Source organism: Alligator mississippiensis, chromosome 12, assembly GCF_030867095.1.
Source record: "Alligator mississippiensis isolate rAllMis1 chromosome 12, rAllMis1, whole genome shotgun sequence".
NCBI lineage: Eukaryota > Metazoa > Chordata > Crocodylia > Alligatoridae > Alligator > Alligator mississippiensis.
In genome coordinates, this window is record NC_081835.1 from 38,896,017 (window position 1) to 38,921,652 (window position 25,636).

The 25,636-nt window shown below is 44.3% G+C and overlaps 2 protein-coding genes across 7 annotated transcripts in view; one reads left to right on the top strand and one right to left on the bottom strand.

Moving 5' to 3' along the window:
* Positions 1-4,685, top strand: part of NT5DC2 (5'-nucleotidase domain containing 2) — a 59,180-nt gene extending 54,495 nt beyond the window's left edge. For both annotated transcript variants that reach the window (XM_059716089.1, XM_019490001.2), the window contains one exon: positions 518-4,685. In XM_059716089.1, coding sequence (XP_059572072.1) covers positions 518-779 — 262 coding nt within the window. In that variant the 3' untranslated portion in view covers positions 780-4,685. The remainder of the gene's footprint in view (positions 1-517) is intronic.
* The window catches only part of STAB1 (stabilin 1), a 225,585-nt gene continuing 204,607 nt past the window's right edge, over positions 4,659-25,636 (bottom strand). For all 5 annotated transcript variants that reach the window (XM_059716085.1, XM_059716087.1, XM_059716084.1 and 2 more), the window contains 8 exons: positions 25,359-25,524; positions 15,258-15,364; positions 14,811-14,930; positions 14,062-14,208; positions 13,791-13,916; positions 8,464-8,610; positions 7,401-7,505; positions 4,659-5,126 (listed from right to left, as the gene is read on the bottom strand). In XM_059716085.1, the coding sequence (XP_059572068.1) occupies positions 5,076-5,126; positions 7,401-7,505; positions 8,464-8,610; positions 13,791-13,916; positions 14,062-14,208; positions 14,811-14,930; positions 15,258-15,364; positions 25,359-25,524 (969 nt within the window). In that variant the 3' untranslated portion in view covers positions 4,659-5,075. The remainder of the gene's footprint in view (positions 5,127-7,400; positions 7,506-8,463; positions 8,611-13,790; positions 13,917-14,061; positions 14,209-14,810; positions 14,931-15,257; positions 15,365-25,358; positions 25,525-25,636) is intronic.

The following is a 25,636-nucleotide window of genomic DNA, read 5'->3' on the forward strand; positions in this document are numbered from 1 at the left end:
ATGAATCCCAGATCCTTTTCACTATTATCTGCACTTTCTATCCAGAGGGGCTGATCTGCCAGTTCATGCTCAAATAAACATTGCGAGTGCCAGAATTTTGCCTGATAAGTTATGATAATACACTAAGTATCAGCAGTGAAAATGCACAAATTCTTCCCACAGAGATGGAGCCTTTTTAGCAGACAGGAATTCATGTTTTGATTTCTGCTCAAATGGTCTGAAGAAATTGGAATATTAGCCTACTGTCTCCCTGACAGTAAACCTTACTTTGATAGGGAGCGCTATAATTGCTGAGCAGTCTTCACTCAGGGTGGAAAGGCAGTTATAATCTTGCTGCTTGTTCCATTGCATTCACATCCTGTGAAAGAAATACTTGCCTGAAAACTGTATTTGTAGCACTTTTATTTAAAGTTTTTGAACAAAATGTTTCCTCAGTTTGAATTTTCAGGCTAGTTATAAAGTTGTCAGTGATCTTTCCAAAAGTTAGTCCTGTACAAATCAAGTCCTTTTCTTCTAGGTCACTTACAAAGAACCTATTCAATCCCCAGTTTGGGAGCATATTCCGAACTTTCCACAACCCAACCTACTTCTCTCGAAGGCTGGTCCGTTTCTCAGATATCTACATGGCATCCATCAGCTGCCTACTGAATTATGATGTGAACTTTACCTTTTACCCCCGGCGTACCCCTCTGCAGCATGAGGCTCCACTCTGGATGGATCAGCTCTGTACAGGCTGTATGAAAACTCCCTTTCTAGAGGAGATGGTGCATATTCGATGAAGAGGAATGTATTCTGGCTAGAATTTACAACAGCATTATGCTATGGTTTGTTCAAAGGGTCAGGCTGTGTGACTACAGATTGTCTCACTGACTGCTATAATAAGTGATATAAAGTTCATGTATGTTTGTGTGTTTTCTCCCTAATCCTCACTGTACCTTCACTTCCAGCACTTCAGATATCTATCTGGGTAACAGATATTTGGTGCTTGAATTTAACTACTTTGTAACTGGCAAAGCATTCTCAAAATTCTTCTAGATAGAAGTGAAACACATTTCTGACCATGGGAAGGTTTATATTTGCCTTCATAACTATGTAAACTGTAATTACTCATCTTAACTAGAAGTGGCCTGATTCTCAGTGGCATGTTTGAGAGGTTTATTCAGCAATTCTGCAAGCTGAGTAACTTCTAATTAGGTACCTAAATAGTGATTTTAGTGTCTAACTTTTTTAGGCCACCTGACACACAGTGGCCTAGTTTTTCCACATTTTGTAGAAACAGTACAGAAGTTAGCAGTGAAGAACAGCACATAAGACTTATGTACACTGCTTAGGTTTGATATAAAGATCATGTGTTTGTTTGCTTTTAATCAGCAGTTTCACTTAATCTAGGTAGTTAGACATGCCTTGTAACAGGAGAGTTCAAAATGGACTTGAAGTTGAATTAGTTACTTATAACAAAATTTTGGTCATCTAGTATCCTATATATATTTGAAGTGTGTGCACAAACTCTTCCAGTTTAACTAGAGAAATCTATTAAAGCAGAAATTAGTGTCTCACAGGTTTTATTATATAACACAGATGTAGACTCTTTAATAAACTAATGTTTTATGCTTGTAATGTACTAATTGGGCCTTATTTTGGTCTTACTTGGCCAAGTACATAGTAGGAATAACTTTTTACCAAAGCTTTACCAGTATAAAACTGTATGCGGAATCAGAATCTGATCCAATGTTGTTCTTGGTTTATTCGTATATTTGTTTTGAAGAGATTATTCTAATTCAGGAGTGGGAAAGGATGGAGGAGAAAACAATGCATAATTTGTGATCAGCACAGTATTAGGTTGGCTGATCTCAGATATTTTTAAAATAAGCTTTTCTTTTTCTTTTTGGAAGATAAAGAACACTGATATTGACAGTTGTGCAGCTGATGTGGGGTACTTTGTGCCAAATTTTTCTACTAGGTACATTGGACAGTGATATCTACCACACACAGAACAACTGCTCTGCTGCTGCCTTAAGATGGAATATTTTGTATGCCCTCCCCAACCAAGCTAGTGGAGTTCTGGCAGAGAGGGAGCCGTTGGTGGCTTCACTAGAAGTCTAATGAGCAACTTCTTGGAGCAGGCCAAGATTTCTTTCTTCCTTAAAAATGGTGGACTGCACTGTCACTCTGGGAGGAAACAGGTTTTGTCTTTTAAGAGCTGATACAGGGTAGGGGACACAGCAGTGTTCTTTTGCAGTTGGTTGTATTTAAAAATATAAACCAAGATTAGCAGACAGACAGACCAGCACTACATGGGTCCCTAGTGCCCAGGTCCCAGCCCTGGAGTAGGATTGTGTTAGGCTGAGCAGTCCACCTGCCCCACATTTCTGCCATTTTAAGGAAAAAATAAAAGGATGCTGCATGGCTTCAGTAGTATTAAGTTGATGGCAAGACTGCAAGAGACTACACCAGCAGTCCAGTAAGTGCTAACCGACATGCAACTCCTACTACCCATCAGGTGAAAACTTAAATATGCATTTATGGGGGAATGCTGAATAAGTCAGCCCTATAAATGACCCTGTGGATTAAGGAAAGCTAGTGTGTTTATTATGGTATGATTTAGCTTTATTGTCTGCGTACTGTATTATTTTTGTAGAACTTAGTGAAAGGTCAGGCTCTCATTACAGCATCACGGTAGGTCTATTGAACCTATAGCAATTAATTGCATTTTGTTGGGGCCAATCATGCACCAAAGACGGTGTTTATTCCTAGATTTGTAAAATTGCATGTTTCAATGAACAAAATATCTGTGACTGTCATTTGAAATAATGGTATCTTCCATCCTAAAAAACTAGCTTTTTTTTCATTATAACATTTAAAATGGACAGCCTGAGAACATTAGAAGATAAGCAAAACTACGTGGGAAGTGAGTCTTGTTGCTTTTAAAGTTACTTGTAGACTGAATATAGAGAATTTTTAGAGCGCTCTATTGCTTATTAAGTACGAATGGATAAGGATGGAAGCTGCCTTCATGTGCAATTATGGAAGAACTACTAATTAAGTTTTGTATAGGGGGAGTTTTGCATGCCAACTACACATTCCCTCAAAACACAAATATTAGGATAAGCAAGACCTTTCAGTAGGATTACTCCAATGCCATAAAACAATGGTGATATAGCAGCTAGGAGTACAGTGCCTAAAATATAATAATTTGAATATTTCTGATAATGGGTAGAAACCATTACATTTGGTAACATCTGTAGAGAGCATTAGTATATGAACAGGGCAATTTTTTCTAGTGAATGTGTAAGATGGTTTCCTTTTTATTTTACTTTTACTTTTTTATTTGTAGTACTCTAGTCTAGAGGTCAGCAACATGGCCCTTAGGCCAGATCCAGCCTCTGGAGTCATTGTATCCAGCCTGTGGAGCTGGGGGGCTTCTGTAGTGTTTTGGCAGTAGGGAACTTTGCCTGCACTGCAGCCAAGCAATGGGGAGAAGCAGCAGTGGTCAGGTCAAAAAGTACTGGCCCATCTCAGACCTGAGCTGGCTTGTTTCAACCAAATGGTCAAAAACTTTGCCAACTGCTGCTGTAGTAGGAAGGAAAAAATAACTTTATGCAAGCTACTTTAGAACTCAATAACTTGCTGGACAGTCATGTATCCACTTAAATGCTACTGGTATTTTACTGTAATACCATAGTATAAAATAGAGTTTGTTGGTCTTACAGTAAAATACTGCTGTGTGCCATATTTTATTTTTTCTTAATCCACTTGGATTGTAGCTGGTACTCCTAGAAGTCTGCTTCTGTTATAGCATATTTGAATATAAATTAACTTCCCAAATCAGTATTTCAAAGTGGCTCCCACTGTGAGTCACTGAAGCAACTTGTACCATTTGACAGCTGTCATGCTATAGGTGCCTTTGCTAAAACTACACAGTTGTCTTCAAGAGATGCTGTCTCAATCTCTGGATGTAGTTTGGTCTTAAAATATGAAACCCAAGTGCATATATGCTGTTACGCAAAATCCTAATTCAGGAAATGCTGCCGCTCTGCCTCCTTTCCTAACTTAATGGCATTCCAGAAACATTATGTAGCAATTACTGTTGTGTGTTCTGTGAATCATTGGAGAAATGGAATGATGTTACCTAAACAATTTGTTATAATTTGTCTAGTTCACTGTAGCAAGCAATTTTATTAATGTTAGTCAGAAAGTAAATAAAAGTATCACAGTATGGGATAATGCCTTTCTGTTCTTTCTTATTGTACCATTTCATGGCTTATGCTGTGGTTGCCCTTACCTGCTGTAGTTCTAATCCTTAGCATTCAAAAATGACAAGATTTATTTTTTTCCCTCTAAAGTGCAATTTATTACAAACTCAAAATCCTAATCAGCACAATAGTATAATGCACACATACTTCAGTTCACAGGCTTACTTAATAAAATCTCCTTGAACATAATAAATGAATAAAAAGTAGTTTGGCACATGGAATTGTTAGGCTTTCTGATGAATTCTCACCCTACCTACACATTTCCCTTGCATATAAGATGCAGTGGCCACACAATCCAAACATGCATGTTTAATGTAGTTATGTCAGATCATGGCCAGCTATGTATTACTTCCTATATTTTTATACACACTACTATAGTGAACAGTTGCTTTTATTGTGTGCATGTAAAAAAAAAAAAAAAAAAAAAAAGAAGCTAGCCTAGACAGCTGAACATCAACTCGGCTCGACAGCTGACCCTAGTGCAGTTTCAGACTTAAAAACACAAAGTAACTTTTCCAGCTGTCAGCTTTGCACCAAGTTTTTGCTGGTCCAATGGAAATGTTCTCTGCTATATCTGAGAAACCAATACCATTCATAACTGCAGAGTTGTATTTGTCAAAGGTGAATTCAGCTCTACTCTTCCTTTTTAATGAGGTATCTTAGCTAATGAGAGATTCTTCCGAAGAGCTTCTGTTATTCTATACTTCATCTCCTTACCCCCCGCAGGATGTAAACTCTATATTGTTCTCGTTGGCAACAAGAATGTCACAATGCTTCACTCTGGTTGGGGGTTTTCCTTTCAGCTTGGTTGGCTGTGTGACTTCATTCCAGAATTCTATGGTTGTCTGAGAAATCTTCACCATTGAAAGAGTCCTGCAACAGATATAAAAACCTAGGTTTCAACAGAGGGCCATTAACTTGATAATAGCTCATCTGTTAATATCCTAACTTTAATGAATAACTAGATGCCAGCCTTAGCTTGCTATGAGTCTAGTATAATCCATGGTTGGCTTCTTAAATAACTCGTTTATGAAGTGGGTTAAGGGAGTTTTCCGTCTCTTGACACTAAAGGTGAACTTCCATTAGTTGAGTAGTAAAATACTACTTTTGCTACTTAACATTGCTCTGGCAATTGTAGCAGATATCTATGTTGGTCTGTGGGTTTCTTGTATAGCGGGGTCTGTATTTTACCATCTCATCTAAAAAGGAGATGTTGGTGCTGGAGTATTCAAGAGCAAGTCTGCTGGAGGGGTGATGATTGTTGATTTCCATCAGAAATTCAGTTGGAGATTGCAGGTTTTCAGTCCAAATGAGATATATATCATCAATATATCATAAGTATAGCGAGGGTTTGATGGTGCAGTCCTTGAGGGATTCTTCCAGGTCACTTATAAAAAGGTTGGCATAGTGTGGGACTGGAGGAAGCAGTGGTTATTGAAAGTGAAGTTATATTTAAGATATATTGATGACATCTTCATCATTCATTTGGACTGAAAACCTGCAGTCTCTGATTTGATTTCCATCAGAAATTCAACAATAATCACCCCTCCATCAGACTCTCTCTTGAATACTCCAACATCAACATCTTCTTTAGACAAGATGATCACTATCCAGAATGATAAAATACAGACTACGATATACAAGAAACCCACAGACCAACACACATCTGCACAGAGCCAGCAATTGCCCTAAAGACACTAAGAAAGCTATAATATATAGCTAAGCCCTCCGATACCACTGAATTTGCACTGAGAACACCCAAGATAGTCACCTCACAAATCTCAAAGGCAGCTCAACAAGGATGCTCCTCCAGAGTGGTGGACCATACTTTTGAAAGAGCCACCTGAATACCATGTGAAGAATTGCTGCAGTACAGAAGGAAAAGCCCCATAAATCTCATACCACTGGTTATGACATATCACGTCTCCCTGGAACCTATATGGAAAATCCTTAAACAATTGCAACCCATACTAGAAGGTGACTCAATGCTTAAAGAGATCTTCCCAGGATCACCCATCCTAGCTTTTAAACAAGCACTGAACCTCAATAACCTCATCACCAGAAGCAAAATTCCTATGGCCCAAAACATACCAAATGGATCCAGACCATGCCATAACAAGAACTGCAAAACCTGCCAACACATCTACCACCTCCACACTTAACTACACCCCACAACAGAACCATCAGCATTCCTGGATCTTGTAGCTGCACCTCCAGAAATATAATACATATCATCCAATGCACCAAATGCCTTGATGGAAAATATGTAGGAGAGACCGACCAACAACAGCGTTCCAGCATGAACGCACATCGGAAATCTATCAAAGACAAAAATAACCAATTACCAGTGGGGGCACATTTCTCGCATGAAAACCACTTCCACTTTCTCTCCAATCTCTCAGTTCTAATACTCAAAGAGAATTTACAAAACACCTTTCACAGACAAGACTATGAGCTTCATTTCTTCAACCTCCTGGATACAAAAAATGATGGACTAAACATTGGATTTATAACACATTAAAACTTGCCCAACATCTGACTTCTCAGGTACCTCTCCACTGTTTACCGGCTACATTCATTCCCCTCCCCCCACCCCCCCAATCTCTCTCACCCATTGACTCTTTAATTTACATTGTCACTGACTAGCTTTCTTGCATGTATACCAGCCTCTGGCTTCCTTAATATTCATTCCACCTAAGAAGAGCATGTCAACTGCAGATACTTCCTCAGCCTGGCAAAGGGTGTTTGTGCCTGAAAGCTTGCAAACAAGAATTTTTCCAATTATTTGAGCTGGTCTAATGAAAGATATCAGATTTACCCAAAGAACCTTGTCTACCTATATCCTCCTACATGGCACAAGTAGCCCTGTGATGGGGAAAAGGAGGCTATATGCAGCTAGAGGGTTAGGTAGTGTTTTTGTGGATTATGTTTACCACTTCGTAGCATCTCCATAACTGTTCACAGTTTTTTATACTACTGCTTTTGATTGTTAAGTGATTCATATGCAGTACTGGAGCCCTTTAATATCCACCAAGCACTTTGCATCTGGAATCAGGGATACTCCTAGCAGCATTAGTAATAAGAAAAACATTTTACATGTTTACCAAATGTTTCATCAAACCACAAAATTCAAGATCCATTTCTTACATCAAAAGGTTCATAAATGCAGTTGTGGGCTCCATAGACAGGATTTGGGATGGACACCAAGGACGGGCTCCCTTCTTGCTCAGATAGTTCTTCCTCCATGTCAGCCTGTATGCAAACATACAAGTTTAGGTATAGTCTTACGACTGTTAGATGTGAGTTACTGAAGTTTTGAGCACCAAAGGCTCTATGTAGCATTCTGTAGTACTACTAATGAATATCTGTCCATAGCTAATGTTGTACAACTTTCCATGCCCCAATCCTGATATGGAGAAGGTGACTTGAGACCTAAACCTGATATGGACCCAGGAATTAGGTGGTAGTTTACATTTCCCTGAGAGGCTTGATTCATGCCGGCATCATTGTTCGTGTATTCTGCATTAGGCAATCACTGAATAAAACAGTCCTGAGAAAAGAAACTGGAAGCTACTCCCAGAAAAGGAGGATGGCAGCACTATTACCTCAGCCATATTTGAAAGAAGGGGTACAGGTGCTTACCTTCAGAAGAGAGTTCCACACTACAGATTCCAAGTAGATGGATGTGCCTTCCTCCCACTCTGACTAAGGTGTGATAGGCATAGGATGGAAGACACATATTTGTGCTTAGAGTATTGGCTAGTTGTTGCCTGCTTAGCTCATTGTCTTTGTTGTTTGCCATTCTTGAGGCACTAAACTCTCCTCTGGTCCTGGACAGATAACCTAGGTGCCTAATTTTGCCTTTGTATATGGCCTCTATCAATGCAGATGATGTTGTATCATCTGAATAGAACTTTATTTATGCTAGTCTAAAGACTTCACACATTTATAGATTACATAGATTTTTTTGGGTCGGAAGGGACCTCAGTAGATCATCAAGTCCAGCCAACCCCCTGACTGTTATGGAGAGTGGCTTTGCTACAGGCCTAAAAATGTTTCCAGAAGGTACAACTCTTACAGCCATGTACAGTCAGTTTAGCTGCTGTGCCAGCTTGCCCGCAGACACAGCTGACATGACAATAGAATTGGTTTGCAAGTGTAAATAAGCTGCTGCTCTAGATTTACATGTTACACTGTGTGTGCTACATACCTTGAAATAATGGAATTGGAATCCTTCTTGTTTCATCTTGAGGTAGTAATAGGCCACTCCAGCAATAGCTAAAAATAGCATGACTATAACAACAACTGAGGTGACTCCAACAGTCACAGGGTTAGATGACTTTGCAGCGCTGGTTATCTGGAAAACAGTTTATTTTAATTTTCTGTTAAAAATATAAATTGTCTCGTTTTTTATTTCATATGTTAAATTGCCTGGCCATAATGTTTTATGCGTAGGATGCTAGTAGTTCACAGGCAGAATAGGAAAAAAAATAGAACACTTATGCAACAGAGCTAATTAATTGGTGTCTTCCATACATAGTTAACACAGGGGCTAGGGACAGAAGTTACACATACACCAGTTTAAGTGATCAGAAACTGGTTTAAACCTGTAACAGAACAGAAGCTCAGTGCACATAAACCAGTTTCAAAGCAACTGAAACTAGTGTAAGATAAGCCTGATTGGATGTAGCATCAGACTTAACTGATTTAGGTAAAACCAGATTACAAAACTTGTGTCCCAGACCCCTTCCTGGTTCAAGTTGAATCACAGTCCCCTAGCCTCCCATCATGCTTTGCAGCCCTGGGCTGGACTGTGGTGTGCAGGGCTGGCCCCATCCCTCTGCTCCCTAGTTAGAGCAGTGAGGCTGGCTCACTGGCCTCACTGCCCCACCCCCCCAGCCAAACCCAGCTGGAGTCTGGGGCCAGGAAGGGGAGTTAAACTCCCTTTCCCCTGAGTATGCAGCTGCCCTGCCCTGCTAAACTTACTGCTGGCTGGACTGTGGACTACACATCCCAGAGGCACCTGGAAGCAGGAAGAGGAAGTGATGAGCAACCTTGCAGAGTCCTGCTGTTGTGATTGTGGACTCCAAATCCCAGAGACCTTGGGGGTAGCGGGGAGAGGAAGTGATCACACAGCCGAGCTGTTTAATGCTCACGTCAGAGAAAGAACTGTTCTTGTTCAAGCTTTTATGAATTCAGTGCCACTACCTTTTTCCCTACCCACCCCCTCCTCAGCCTGGCAGGCACCTCCCTCCACCCCCCACCCAGGCAGAACATTGTCTGGAGCCTGGCCATACCCCCTCAACTCTAACAGGGAGCAGGGGAAGCCTGGGAAGGCTTCTCTCTTCCCTTCAGCAGTGGCTGGTAGGCATGCTCTAGCACCCCCTGGCTTTTGGCTTTAGCACTGCAGGCATGTGGCTGCATTTCCTGAATCAAAAGTGAACATCTGTTCATTTGCTTATTGGTTCAAGTTCTGCAGCTTAGACTAACTTGCAAAGACTGAATCAATTCAGCCGTGGGCTTTTTGATTGTCTGTATTTAGCCAGTGTCTAATTTGCTCTATATACTGCAGTCACTCCTGATCTCTACTGAACCACAAGCCTCAGGCTATATTAAAACATAAAAGAGCTGCCACGTTAGCAGAAACCAATAGTTCACTGACACCACTACCCTATTTGTGAGGGTGGTGAACAGCTGAAGTCTAAATTGAAGGTTCCAAAACTCGCATGGGTTAATAAAGCCCCAAAATATATCAGTACTATAATCTTATTCCTAATTGCCTTCTACCATATCGTTCTCACTGCTGTAATATGAATTTATCTTCTATAGCAAACTTTCAAAGAGGCTGGCAAGATTCAGGTAGGAAAGATGTGATATCAAGTTAAATGTACATGTATACAGGTGCACATGCACACACACAATATTAGACAGATGGAAAAGATTGTGGAAGTGAGAGCCTCAAAAGAACAAGTCCAATCTAAAAGCCTTGAAGATGCCAAAATCAGTTAAAAATAGGTCTACACAGTAAGGCTGTGCAAAACAGCACTCTTTCGTTTCAACTTCCATTTCACTATTTCAAAGGGACAGTGTTCCGTTTCTCTGTTTCAAAATACTGTTCCATTTCATTTCCTTGAAACTGTTTCAACGTGTTTTGACATTTTGCCCATAGGCTATAATGGGGAATCACGAAAATGTCTATAACTTTGTCATTTCTTGCCTGATTCAGATGAAAATTGCAGGGATGGTAGCCCCTTCTGAGGGCATGAAACCTGTCAAGTTTCAAGGCGATAGGTGCAGGGGTTTGTAAAACTGCACCTCAAACTGTTCAAACAAAATCGTATCACTTGCTGGCAGGATGCTGTTGTCCCGCACACAGAGCCGGGGGTCCGCTCCCCCTGGGAGGAGTCTGGCACAGCCTTCCCCGGGGGCGCAGGTCTCCAGACCTCTGTGTGGGATAACAGAAAGCTGCTGCCGCCGGCTGGGGCCAGCGCCAGCGCCAGCACTGGGTTCTTCCTGGTGCTCAGTGCGGGCTGCGCCAGACAGACTCGGGTACTGGCACTGGCCCCATCTGGCAGCAGCAGTGACAGCATGCTGTCATCAGCATGCTCCACAGCCGTTGTGCGGAGCTTTAACAAAAAAAAAAGCCCCACATTCACTGGCTCTGGCAGCGGTGACTGGGGCCTCTGGGTGCTCATGGCAGAGCCACCCTGTGCAGCGTGGGGTAGTGGGGCAGCAGGGATCACCATCTCCCCCCGCTTGGCACCTGCGTGGCAGCTGCCCAATGGCACAGGTGCAGCACAGCTTGGCCGGGCACCGTGCGCTGTCTGGGAGCTGGGGTGGATCCACCTGTCAGCTAGAGCTCCTGGTTCGATTCACCAACTCTCTGATCATTCCCTCAGCTCTTCCTGGGGGTCACGGCCCCCAGATCTGCGCACGGGGTTTCAGCAGGCTGCTGCTGCTGGTTGGGGAAATAGTCCAGAGCTGCCGCCATCCCCAGCTGGCAGCGGCAGCCTGCTGTCATCCTGTATCATTTGTGGGCCCGCACCCCCCCGGAAGACCTGGGGGAAGCTATCAGAGAGCTGGGGCAAAGATAAGGGAGCTGAGGAATCCAACCGGGAACTGGGGGAATGTTCAGGGACTTGAACATTCCCCCAGCTCCCTGTTTGATTCCCTAGCTCCCGGTTCAATTCCCCAGCCCCTGGCTCAATTCCCCCAGCTATTCCCAGGGAGCATAGGTCCCCGGATCTGTGCACCAGGTTTCAGCAGGCTGCTGCTAGCGGCAATACTGCAGTCTTCCTGACATTTGGCCCAGGCTGCGCCAACTGGCTGCTGCTGACCTCAGTCTGCAGCAGCAGCCTGCTGAAACCCCACACGCAGAGTGGGGGGGCCTGTGTCCCCCAGGGAGAGCTGGGAAAGCAATCAGAGGGCTGGGGAATCAAACCAGGATCTAGATGTCAATATCAGAGCAGCTCTTCCCGCACTCTTCCCCCCTCTTCCCCTTCCCTCTCCTTGGTTTCTGTTTAGCTGCAAGCAAGCCCAACTTTCAGCAGAGGACCACAAACAGGTCTTTTCCGCTCCTCTGAAAGATCTAGCATTACGCAGGCAGGAATGTAAGATTCATGGAGTCAAGCACAAACTATAGCAAAGCATGGTTCCCAGATTTCATTTAAGGTTAAACTATTCTCTATTCCACTCTCAGCTTTGCAGTAAGTCAAGGGGCAACAGAATGGGCAGGGGCAGGACACTGCCTATCACTGCCGCTTCCCCCTCCCCCCCCCATCATTCCCTCTCCCCCCCACATGACAGGTATCCTCTTTTTTGCAACTGAAAACATGGTCATCCTAAGCACTGCCCACCAGAGTAGGCAAGTTTGGGAAGGGGTGTGTGTGGGCAGGGGGCAGATTGAGGCTCCCACAGCGAGGGAAAGAGGGGTAGAGACAGGGGCAGGGGTGACTGGGGCCCTGGGGTGGGTAGCAGGATGGTGGGAGCCTGGGCAGCTCATCCAGGGGTGCGGGGGAGTTCCCACTGCTGTACATATCCTGGGGGAGGCATGTGTCCCCTGGATTTGCATGCAGGGCAGAGGCGGGCTGCCTGCTGCGGGCTGGGGCTCTGTGCTCCACTGCAGGTGCCTCAAGAGCCGCGTGACACCATGTACTGGGCTGCACCACATCCCCTGCCCGCCCTGCTGCAGCAGGCACATAGTGTTGCACGGCTCTTGAGGCAGCAGCAGCAGGGCACAGAGCCCAGCGCACAGCGGACAGCCTGCCTCCCCCTATGCACAAATCCAGGGTGGAATGTGCCCCCCATGTCTCTCCCAGGGTGCATGCAGTGGTGGTATTCCCCCTGTGCCCCTGGATGAGCCGTCCAGGCTTTGACCATCTCATGACTCGCCCCGGCCTCAGGACCCCATTCACCCCAACCCCTGCCCCACTCCCTCCCTCACTGTGGGGGGCCTCAATCTACCCCCCTTCCCACACATCCCTTCCCCTCCACAAACTTACCTCCTGGGCGATGTGTGTGTGTACATACTCAGCCCCCCCCCCCCCCCCCCCGGTAATATTTTCTCCCTCTGCCCACTCCTTATTTAATTAACTTTGTTTCTCAAAGTAAATCTTTCTGAAGTCCAAGACCTTTATTTTACACCTACTCTTGTCCCTCCTGCAACTTACTGGTAGTTTAAATTGAATCAATTTGTGAGCATTTTGATCCCAGGTTGTTTCCCACAACTACTATTTCTTTAATGTCCTGGCTAGTAGCTAAAATTAGATCCAAGGTAGCTTTGTCTCTTAGAAAATTATAGAAAAGTAGGCCTAGAAAGACCTCTAGAAGTCACCTAGTCCAGTAGTGCTCAAGTTTTTTGCCTGGTGAGCTGAATTGGCAGTATCCATATTGTCCATGGGTCGGATCAAGCTGGTGTTGCTGATCTAGCACCCGGCAGGCACACCGGGCACCATCTGGCTGCATGGAAGGGGGTAGGGTGGCAAACTGGTTCCAATGCAGCCATGCAGGGGAAAGGAGCTTGGCCAAGCCCCAACCTGGCCCCATGGAAGGAGAAGAAAGGGGCTGTGACCCAGCCCTGATCCAGAAATGGGGCATAGGGCATGGCCCAGTCTCACAGGGGAAGATAGCCCAGCCTAGCCCCGACCAGCCATGTGGGACTTGAGATTTGGGAATTTCAGGGGAGGGTGGCTATATTAATGGCCATCACTCCCTTGCTACCAAATTTCAAGACCTGTGGGGTGCCCCATGGGCTGCATTTGGCCTGTGGATTGAAGGCTGAACATTCTTGATCTAGTCCTAGCCCCTGCTTGAGGCAGGATAATTTCTATTCAAATTGTCTCATACAAATCCTTGTCTAACCTAGTACTAAAACTATATAATAAATCCTGTCACACAATCACAGGCCATTACCTGCCATAGTAAAGCAGGGATCTTGCATTAAAATGGAGCAGGTGCTACTCTCTTACTATGGGAACTGAAACAGACATGAATTCTTAAATTCTCATTTTTACTCAACTGAATTAGCAAGCAACTTGCCTGATCCACATGTAAAGGAAGAGTAGGACGAGTTATCTGGAGAGGTCTCTCAATGGCATGAATTATTCCATTGTAGGCCAGAATGTCCCACTCTACTATCAAGGTATTATTAGCCACTCTGGAACCCTAGTGCAAGAAAAGCCATCATTAAGACTGAGGAGTAAAATGTAATTTCTTTTAGTAGGAGGACCTTCTGGACAGGAAAAAATATCAATTACATAGACTTGGCAAAAGGTAATAAAAATCTGCCCAAAGGTTTATAGGTACTTACAGTGAGCTGTGTTCTATTCTCAGATTCTGCAATGGAAAGGTTGTATCCTGAGCAGGAAGGTATAACTGTACTGTCTGTGAGATTGAAGCTCAAGAGAAAGATATTGCTCATAGAGACATGCAGCTTCAGCTCTTCCCATGTTAATGTCTGATGAAACAAAAACAAGTTTCATGATGGCAAAGTAAAATCAGAATCAGATGTGGTTCTGCCATAGACTTGAGGAAAGAGCTCAAGCTGGATCTTATTTTATCTGATCAAGTTCACTCAACTGTAATTCTGACTTCTTGCTTCAAGACTATGTTGAATGAGCTGATGCAACAGGGACAAGCAACAATGACTGTGCATTTACAGGCCACAGGAGTGCTCTTTTATTAAGCAGAACATTTTAGTAGCACACTGTCCCAGCATCAGTGAAAAAGAGTTGGTGTCCAGTGTACAGAAGATCCCAACACATTGGGTGTACATGCTAGGTCTATAATTCTGGCTTTATATGCCCTTGTAATTCAAGAACTGCCAACTTGCTTTATGTTTCTGTGTCCTAAAGAAGGCATTTTGTTCTAATGCTCTGAACAAATGATGTCATCTAATTTCTGCATTAGAATGATGCACCAACTACTTTAGATTCAGTGTCAGTATAGTATCTAGCGCAGCAGGGTCCCAGTTCATGATTTGGTCACTTAAGACTGAATTAAAACAAATAATTCTGCTTGGTCAGTATTCAAATTAAGCATTCATTCAAAATTTCTTACCATATTGTCTCCAAATCCAGAATTCAAGGGTATGAAGACTGTTTTATATGTGGTGTCATTGGAAAGAAAGTTGAGAAAGTCAAGCCCATCTTGAGTGATATTGGCAAAATCCAGTAACATCTGAAAAAGAGGACAGACCCTGAGTGCCAGCTGAAAGCTATGGGTTTGTCAAAAATAATTAACACGTCAAAAAGATTGTTCTCAGCCTTTGTTACAACAGTAGAAACATTTCCTCACATTTATAATTGGAGTCTAATGCTCAGTATGGACTTAAGAGTTTTCACAACCTCTCCTTTTATTTCAAGGCTTTTTCCTTCAAAACTTCGGGATGTGGGGCCTCCCATTCCGCCATTATTATTGTTTTTTGCCTTGCCAACAGCTTGCAGAGAACCATGCCTCAGCCCTACCCAGCTTCTGCTTCAGAGGGAAAATGGCAGTATTGCTTACAGAGTAGAAGGTTGAAAAGTTTTCATGTTCTGCCAGTACAGCCAAAAGATTTCCACTGCAGAAGTAACCATCCCCAATGAACCCATCTTGACAGCTACACATCACATCTGCAAAGCAAGAGAGATGTTACATTGACTGAATCTGGGGATGAGCTCTTCATAAACAAAGCAAACATTTAACTATTTAAGATAATTTCTATACATATGGGAGGCATTAATAGTCTAATGGATATAGCAGTGGTTCCCAAACTGACAGATTGCGCACCACCAATTTAAAACAATACAACCTTAAGTACCACCAGCAATTTTTTGTCATGTAATTATAATAAATCTGTTAATGTGTACTACTGACAGGTTGTCTGTGTACCACTGGTGGTACCTGTACCACAGGTTGGGAACTGCTGGGATAGAGCACTGGACTCATCATCAAGAAATCGATGACTTTGACAGGCTCAGTAACTTTGGGGTGCATCACTTATGCCCCCGGTGCTTCAGGGTATAGACATCTGAACAATTTACTGTGAGTCAGAAAGGTAATGGGGCCTAACCACACGTCAGTTGCTCCACAGTAACCACCCAGGGGCTTACCTTTGCCCTACAGTAAATGGAATATAACCTGTGGAAAATCATTCCTCTCTCCCTGAGGGCTAAGTGGAAATGGATTACCTTCCACTTACTGGGCATGTGTACATGTGCCCCTACAGTGCCGTTGTTACTGCGCCATCATTTAGTACTTCCTTTTGAAAGTAGTAAATGATGGCACAGTAAAAGCCCGTCATGCATTATGCCAGCAGTGCAGTTATTTTTAGCTGCTATGTCACCATAGCAATGCGCTATACAGAGGGAACATGTTGCTGCAGTAACAGCTGGAGCATCATGGTTTGTGCCCACTGATGCTACACTGCCAAAGGGCATTGCTACAGCAATGTAGCATCATGTGTACATGTGCCCACTGTGAGGTTAGGGTGTGCCCATGGGTAGTTAGTAAAAAGTAGCTGATACATTGTAATGATTGTAAACTTCCAACATTTGTACCCTCAGTTTTCCATCTGTAATAACAACCACCAGAGCATGTCATCTACCAGCACAATCTCCAGGTACAGAGGGTCTAATTTATTCATATTGTGGAGCACTTTGAAATCTACTGTGTTTTCAATGTTTAAATTAATGTTTAATTGATACATACTACATTTCCAAATAAAGTGTATAATTTATAAATACCATGCTTACTTGATTAGATGACCCCCCGATAATTAGATTCTATATATGAAACATTTATAAATTTGTTATAATTTTCTAGAATCTAATTATTGGAGGTTCATTTTCATAGAATCTAATTATTGCAGGTTCACCTTAAATTTGTCCCTCTCCCACTGCTACCTCATCAAAAATAAATCGGGGTGGGGGGGGGGGGTCAGGTAGCCCCTTTGTTCTCTGCTTCCACCCAACTTTTTCCCCTGGAAGCCCTTTCCCCCTCCCCTTACTGACAGTTGCTGCTCTCCCTAAGCACATGGAAGTGAGGAGCAAATTTGAAAACAATAACCTTGAAAAGTAATATACATATATTATACACACAAACTTCATTTCAAAGGCCAAATCAGTTCCAAATTCACTTGGGCAAATCCCAAATTTCCCAAATCCAAATTTCAAGAGAGCAGAGCTCAATCATAGATTCATAGATGTTAGGGACTGAAAGGGACCTCTCGATATCATCAGGTCCAGCCCCCCTGCATGTGGGCAGGAAAGACTGCTGGGGTCAGATGAACCCAGTAAAGAGAGCGTCCAGATGGTTTTTTGAAGATATCCAGAGTTGGTGATTGTACAACCTCTGGGGGGAATCTATCCCAGATCCTGGACACTTGCGTTGTAAAGAAGTTATTCCTTATGTCTAATCCAAAGTGGTTTTCTAGCAGTTTATGACCATTAGTCCTAGTCTTCCTCTGGGGAGCCCTGGTGGACGTATGTTCTCCCAGGCCTTCATATGCACCCCTTATATACTTATCAGCTGCCACGAAGTCCCTTCTGAGTCTTCTCTTCTTCAGGCTGAACAGACCCATATCTCTCAGCCTCTCATCATATGGCCTGCTCTCTATAACTCTAACCATATATGTAACCCTTCTCTGGACTCTTTCAAGCTTCTCCACATCTTTCCTGAAGTGTGCCCAGAACTGGACACAATACTCTAGCTGCAGCCTCACCAAGGCCAAGTAAAGCGGGAAGATGACATCTTTAGTCTTGTTTCAGATGTATTGTAGATGCATACCACTGTTTTGTTTGCTTTGCTGGCTATGGTATCGCATTGGTGGCTCATGTTCATACTATGGTCTATCAAGACCCTCAGGTCTCTTTCAGTTGTGGTGCTAGTAAGTGTAACACTACCAAGCCTGTAAGTATGTTGTGGGTTATTTCTCCCCAGGTGGAGCACCTTACACTTTTCGGTGTTGAACATCAGGTTTTGATTTGCCCATCTGCGAGCCTGTCCAGGTCAGCCTGTATCCCCAGCCTATCCTCCAGCGTGACCTCAGTCTTCCATAATTTGGCATCATCTGCAAACTTTGCCAGTCCACTTTTAACACCCAAATCCAAATCATTAATGAATATGTTAAAAAGCACTGGTCTGAGTACTGAACCCTAAGGGGCGCCACTGGTCACCAAGTGCCATGTTGACTCAGTTCCATCTATTATTACTCTGGGTCTTGCCTCGGAGCCAGTTTCCTAGCCACCAGACCGTTGGGTTATCGAGGGCGCAGTTCCCCAACTTTATCATGAGCACGTTGTGGGAGACCAAGTCAAAGGCTTTTCTTGAAATCCAAGTAAATGATATCAACCTCATCTCCCTTATCCAGGTGGCATGTTACCTGATCATAGACGGAAATGAGGTTGGTCAGGAATGAGCTGCCTGCAACAAAGTCATGTTGGCTATCTATTAGAATGCTGCCTTCCATTAGCCTATTGCTAATGGATTTTTTGATAAATTTTAAATTAATCATTCAAGTCTGTGTTGTTCTACAACTGGGCAAGTATCCTGCCATACAGACCCATTGGTCTGGGGCTTCAGATACTCCCCAAATCCATGGTAGGCATCCTACGTGCAAGCCCCAGGCCCCTTAGCTTCACTTGTTTCTAGCCAAAAGGTCAAGATGCAAGCCAGTGGGAAAGCAAGAAAGCAGTCCTCCATTGCCACAAAATTGTGCAGTTTTGTTTCCTGCTTTTGGGGAAACTCACAGCAGTCAGCTTGCCCAGAGTGCAAGGCATGAACCTCGCCCTGCAAAAACCACTTTTGTGATCATGGTGTCTCCCCTGCCAGGTACCCATACACTTAGTTCACCAAGAATTGATGCATGTTATCCTGAAAAACTGGAGACTGATTACACTCCTTAACATGGTCTATAAATTAATGGCTAAAATGCTGGCTTTGAGGATGAGAAAAACCCTCCAGAAGATAATACATGAAGACCAAGTATGCACATTACTAGGTAGAAGGATCTCCAAAGCAATTAGAGTGATCAGAGATAAACTGTCCCACATCCAAGAGAGGAAAACAAACACAGTTATAGTCAGGAATTTGGGTTTTCTCTTTACTGCAGAAAAATGCAGATTTTTCTCATTTCTAGTCAGTGGTGCCTGTTAAGGACTGGGAAGCACATACACACCAGTAGCAGGCAAGCACAAATTTGCAGTCTTTCCCAAAGCACCTCTTCCCTCATAGTGATGGTGCACAGAGGGATTTGATCTGCAAAGCAACCCATCTGCACTAGGGTATTGCCAACAAGAAAGCAGAAAGCAGCCACTACAAGGGAATAATGCATGAACACTGCTAAATTTTACACAGCAGGATCTTGAGATTACTGCTGTAAACATAATCAACCTACCTGTTGGCCTCTACTGAATATGCCTGGCTTGTGTGGACCTTTCCCTTCAACCACTGCCAAACCATAATCCTCTAGTAAGTTGTTTTGGGGGAGTGCCTAAAATTTTAAAATTATTTTCTTTCAGTTGCATGAACACATGATGGGCAAAGTAAGGGTTGAACATGGATGCCAGAAGCCTAGGAGGGAAGGAGAAATGTATGTACAGGTCTCTCTCTGAAGACCTTTATACAAAGAGCCACTAATTTGGACAGTTTCTGAACAAAACACAAGTATTCCCTACCTGCAGCAAAAGCTATGCATCCTCCCATCCCATTGTGTAATATATTCCGTCCAACCCTAAGCACTGATCATCTAAAACAAGATTCATTAAACACAGAATACTCCAGTGACCAGCACCTGCAGCTAGCACCATGCTTCTAAAAAACACCAGCACCAAGCAGCTCTGATTCTGAACAGTGACCACCACAGAGACTATGGCTATTCTGTCTCATGTAAAAATGGGATTTGAATTCTTTTGAATATCTGGTGAGGTGAGTAATCTACCTGGGGATGTGCACCAAGCACTTTGAAAAGCTGGGTGTAGGTGTGTAAGGAGAGACGCTATTTTCTGCTCAAGAGTTAGGACAACCTTAGAGTCCACCACCCCTAGATAGGACTGTGGGTGTCTTCAAGAGCACAGTCACTTCTGAGTCTCCCTGGTCAAAATCCAGATGGCAACTGGCCATAACAGCTATGTGATCTATACAAAATGACCCTTTGCTCTCTCACCAGAAAGCACTATGTCCAAGTTTGGAGATGACACCAAACTATGGGGGGACGGTAAACAAATTAGAGGGCAGGGAGCAAATCCAGGTGGATTTAGACAGGCTGGGGAAATGGGCAGAACAGAATAGGATGCAGTTTAACAAAGGTAAGTGCCATGTATTGCACCTAGGGAGGAAGAATCATCAACACTCCTATAGCCATTCTAAGTAGCACAACTGCGGAAAGGGATCTCGGAGTCGTAGTTGACTCCAAGATGAACATGAGTCGCTAGTGTGATGAAGTAATAATTAAAAGCTAACTGCACTGTTTCTTGCATAAGTAGGTGCATCACAAACAGGTCTAGGGAGGTGATACTTCCCTTCTATGTGGCATTGGTTAGGCTGCACGTGGAGTACTGCGTCCAGTTTTGGGTGCCACACTTCAAGCGGGATGTGGATAACTTGGAAAGGGTTCAGAGGAGGGCCACCCATCTGGTTAAAGGCCTACAGGAAAAACCCTATTAGGACTGATTGAGGGATCTGAATCTCTTCAGCCTTCACAAGAGAAGGCTGAGAGGTGATTTTGTGACCGTCTACAAACTCATGGGGGGGCGAGGGGTAGAATATAGGGGATACAATGTTTACCAGGGCACCTGTCGGGGTAACTAGAAACAATGGCCACAAACTGAAGGAGAGCAAATTTAGATTGGATATGAGGAAAAAAATCTTTACTGTGAGGGTTGCCAAAATATGGAATGTGCTTCCAAGGAAGGTGGTGCTGTCCCCTTCCTTGGAGGTATTTAAGAGGAGATTGGACAAACACCTGGCTGGAATCATCTGAACCCAGCAGTTTTTCCTGCCCAGGGCAGGGGGTCAGACTCGATGATATAATAGGTCCCTTCTGACCCTAAACTCTATTAAATTTATGAAAGAGAAAAACATGGATTTTCCTCTCTAAAGGAGAAAACCACGGGAAACAGCAAGTTCCCCCATGCAGGCTGGCAGCCTTCTAACGTGCAAAGAACTGCTTGGGGGCTGGGGGGAGCAGGGCAAGGGTGACTGGAGGCAGGGAGTGCCATGTGTGTGCACATGCACGCGCACACATGGCCAGCATACAGCCAAGAAGGGTGCAGGGAGCAGCTCTGCAAGCTGAATGCATGCAAGTCTATGCGGGGAGGGGCGTGGAGGGCCAGAGCTGGGGACTATCCAAGGGACTGTGGGGGAGGTGGTGTGGGATATGTGTGTGTGTGGGGGGGGGGTGGCAGTAGTGTGTGGACAGGATGGTTGTGTGATGGGGGGCAGGTGCCTGCTGGTGCTGGGGGAAGGTGTGTGGGTGCCAGGGCTGTGGTGAGCCAGGGCAGGTCTAAGGGAGCACTGAGTGCTGTTGCCAAGCCCAGCTCCACATTGTTGCCAGCAGGGCCTGCCTGGAGGCAACTGGAGAAGCCTGGGAAATGCTGCCTGGAGAAGGGGTGCTGTGGCCAGGCCACCTGGTGCATCATGGCAGCCCCAGCCCAGCTGCGGTCCCTTCCTCCTTTCTCCAGCACACGCCAGGGCCAAACTCAATCTGCTGCCACCCACACAAGTTGGAGCTGTCCAAGCCTGGGTGGGACAGGGCCTGGAGGCCCCTCACCCTTCTCTTGCTGACTGCAGCGTCACCTGGGCCAGAGCTGCCCTCTGTTTTACACTGCTGCTATGGAGTGCAGCACTGGTCCTCCCCACCATGCCCCAGCTCCAGCCCATGTGGGGCAGCGAGTGGTGACCCAGCCACTGCCTATGGTTCTGCAGGAGGCACACTGCATGCACCCCATGGTGCAGGCCACCCCCTTCCCTGTCCCTGCAAACCACCATCCTGTAGTCTGCATGGGGCTGAGCAAGGCAGGGGCAGCTGGGGCAGGTCTCTCTGGCAGGTTTGGGTGTGGGGAGGGCAGAGGGCTGCAGGTCAGGAGTGAGGAGCACAGGAGGGGTTGGGGTTGGGGGGGGAGGGGGCTATGGCTAGGGAGTGAGGGGCACCAGGGAGGGTGAGGGACTGAGAGTTGAAAGCGATGGACATCAGCAAGGCCAGGGGGCTATGGGTCAGGAGTGAGGGTCACCAGCAGGGACAGGAGGCTGCAGGTTGGGAGTGAGGGACACCAGCATAGCCCAGGGGCTGAGGGACTGTGGGTTGGCAGGGCTGAGGGGGGCAGAGGGCTTCAGATCAGGAGTAAGGGGCACTGGCAGGGGCAGGGGGTTGTGGGTCAGGAGTGAGGGGCAACAGTGGTGACTGGGGTCTACAGGTTGGGAGTGAGGGGCACAAAGTGGGGCAGGAGGGCTGTGTGTCAGGAATGAGGAGCACCAGCAGGGCCAGGGGGCTATGGGTTGGGAGTGAAGGGCACTGGCAGGGCTGGGGAGGCTTGTGAGTGAGGGGCAATTGCATGGGCAGAGGCAGAGCATCAGCATATCAGAATTACTTAGCACTACAAAGTAGCACAGGGACAGCTGCAGCCAGACCCACATCCTAGTAAGGGAAGGTGGCAGGGGGAGCTCTGATTTTCTATGATAATATAAAAAGCCAAAATCAAATGCCAATCTATACAGGTATTTAGAATGCATTTTATTCTCATGATTGAGGCACTGGTAGGCTTCAAATTGCTTTAAAATTGTAAATATATCAATATAATATTGTGTTAAATTGATACATACATATATCTATAGTGGTGTTTCATTTTAATCACGGAAAAACATGGATTTGGGGGTTCAATGAAGTTCAAATTAATGAGTATCTAAGGATTTTAAAAATCTATACGGGGATGAGATAAGCAACTTCCAACTGTTAGCCTGTTCCCAGCAACTGGGAAGCAGGGGCTGGGAGCTCCTTGCTGTCAGAGCATGGGGACATTGTCTCCATATGGCATAGTAAGTAATCACGAGTAAATTTGATACTTGTATTTACAGGTAGCAAATTTACTTGCAGTTAGAGCAAAATCATGTGCAGTAAGCATCTGCATGTGTAGACAGTGATGCTTACTGCACAGTAATTTGCTCTAATCTTGAGTAAAGCAACTCATGTAGACGCACCTTCAGAAGGCTAGGGATCCCAATGGACACCAAAGGAAAAGGTAATACAGCATGGGAAAAGGTGATGGCAAGGATATGGCAAATACTTTGGTTATGGTCTGGAAGGACACTGACCTTTGCCAGAAATGTGGTGGTGCTTAAGGCTGTGCTACTGCAGATTATTCTATACACAGGAATTGTATTCTCACTGACATGGTGGCAAATAGCAAAAATGGAGGGAAATATCTGTTTTCTGGAATGCCAACAGAGAAAGGTTGGCTAGATGTGAACTGTACAAAGCAAGAGAGATGCAGGGGCTGAAGGCTGCTGGATCTGGGATTGTTTGTCTATGGAAAATATGTGAGCATGGTATGCAAAGCAGTAACAGCGGGAGAAGAGAAAGCAACCTATATCACCCATTTCATGCAGCTGTAATTTTGAGGAAATGTGGGCCTCTGAAGACTCAATGGGCATGGCAACTGCCAGTTCATTACATTAGGATGGAAGGATTCATGCAGAGGTATAACATATGGAAGGTAGGGCTGGAGGTCTTGAAAGATCATAAGAAATGAATGGAAGCAGTAAGGGAGAGAGACAGGATGGCGTTGGTGGGAAACTTCATAGACGGACAAGTGAAGGTGTGGGGAGTGGCGGCATGTAAAAAACTAAAAGAACATAATGAAATATTTTGTTGGTGAGAGAAGTGCAGTACAGGTGGGGCTTGATGAGCTCATCAAGGTACCTAAGGGAGAGGTGCAGGGAAGAAAAAACAGTAGGATGTGTTTTGGGAGTGTATATATGCAAAAGGGGTGTGGGAAAGGGTCCATCGCTTTCTGAGTTTCACCACAATAAAACTGTTAATGTGGGAAATGGTACTATGGACTCATATGAAAGGCACCAGAGGAAATGTTATTAAGGACTTTATTAGCATGTGTTATAACTAGTTAATGGAATGTAAGAAATCTCTGGGTATTTAAGTGGTTGACTTTCACTGAAAGAGAGTGTCTAAAGGTGGGTATGAATGAACTGAAATGCTACATCGATCAGGACAGAAAAGAGATAAGAGAGGAAGAGGTGGAGAAGTGGAGGAAAAAGGACAGGACACACTTGTTTCACTAAAGCAACAGAAAGGACTGATGTGGGAGGGGTGGAGTTGCAGGTGGCTACCAAGGTAATAGTTTTTCATAGGGTTCTGTATGAAGAAAAAGATTTCTGTAAAGGTTTGTTTTTATGGGAAGTTGATGCATGTTGTTTAAGGGTTTAATATATGTAGGTGTATGTTTTTGATATTTAGTTGTTTCTGTGATATGAAGTCTTAGTAAAACAAGGCTGGTTAATATGTGTAACTGTGCAACTGTAGGGTGATAAGTGTGTTTTAAGTAAAATTTATTTTTAAAAGAAGTCCCCATTACCTAGCAAGTGAGATACCAGGAAGATGGTGTTGGCCCAGGCGGTTTTACTGCATCTGGCGGGGGCAGGAGGGGTGAGGTGGGGTGTGGAGGGGATTCCCTTCTTCCTGGCCTTGAATGATCTGATGTAGTTGAGGGTGGAAACCTCTGTATTGCACTGCGGGTCAGGCACTCCTAACAGTCTACTATAGCCTCCCAATGGGAGAATCTCAGTTACACAATTTATGGTGAAGGGGGGATTACTCTCATTCTCTTCCTCTAGCTTGCTTGTTCATCCTCTTGGCTATGGGCATGCAAGACTAGGTTGCTTCTGAACTCCAGGTTTGGGTCTTGCACATTGGATGCCTGCCATGGATTTAGGGTATCTGAAGCCCCAGACTGAAGAGTCTGGGAGGTAGGATACTTGTTGAGCTCTGTTCAGTTGATAGAATTCAGGGCTAATTTGGCTTGACACAAAATTAAAAAATCCCCCCAAAACCCCCAAAACAGCATTTTTGGCACCAGGGGAGGTGCTGGAGTTTTACTCCCATCTCTCTGAGTGCCAGCCTGGTATTGCAATACCTCCAGCCTTGGTGCCTGTTCCCTTTTGGGGGTGCAACTGCCCAATTTCTTTTTAAGAGCCACTAAAAAAAAGTTTCCCATCAGCATATTTACCCAATGTGGGCCAAATGTTTTATAGTCATGTTCAGTGTTGGCTGCATTTAATCAACTTAATAGTTTGTTTCTATTGCTGAGCACAGGCCGCTTTTGGGAGCAGTTTCATGATAGATAATGTATTTACTGAGACTTCTTTATATGCAACTATAGGACAGGGGGCTTTTTTTTCTCTTTGCCATTTGGGGAGAAAAGCCTTGTCTTGTATTCAGGTAAATATGCTAACTTACTGCAAATACAGAGCATACTTTCTTCATGAGAGACAGATGTATCGAAAGAAAATAAATTCTTAATGCAACATGTAACTTTGAGATGCCAACTTGTGTAAATGCACACTGCTTAAATCTCTTAATTCAGATTCCAATGGAAAGAGTAGTAAGTATTCTCTTACCTTTAGCTCTGTAGCAGAAAGCATCCCAACCTTTATTCAAATCACTTTGGAAACCATAGTTCACAATCCCAACATGACTGGAACCACAGTTAGGGTTTGGGTATGCAGTTGGATACCCTGCTGTCCCATTATCAAGCCAACCCACCAAGCAGAGGTGGAAACTCATCTGCAAAATGAAAAACATGTTTGCCAAGGCACAGGATTTCCCTGGTTTTATACACATATATATGGACAAAGACTGACTTGAGAAACTCCTACATTTGAATCCACACACTGCT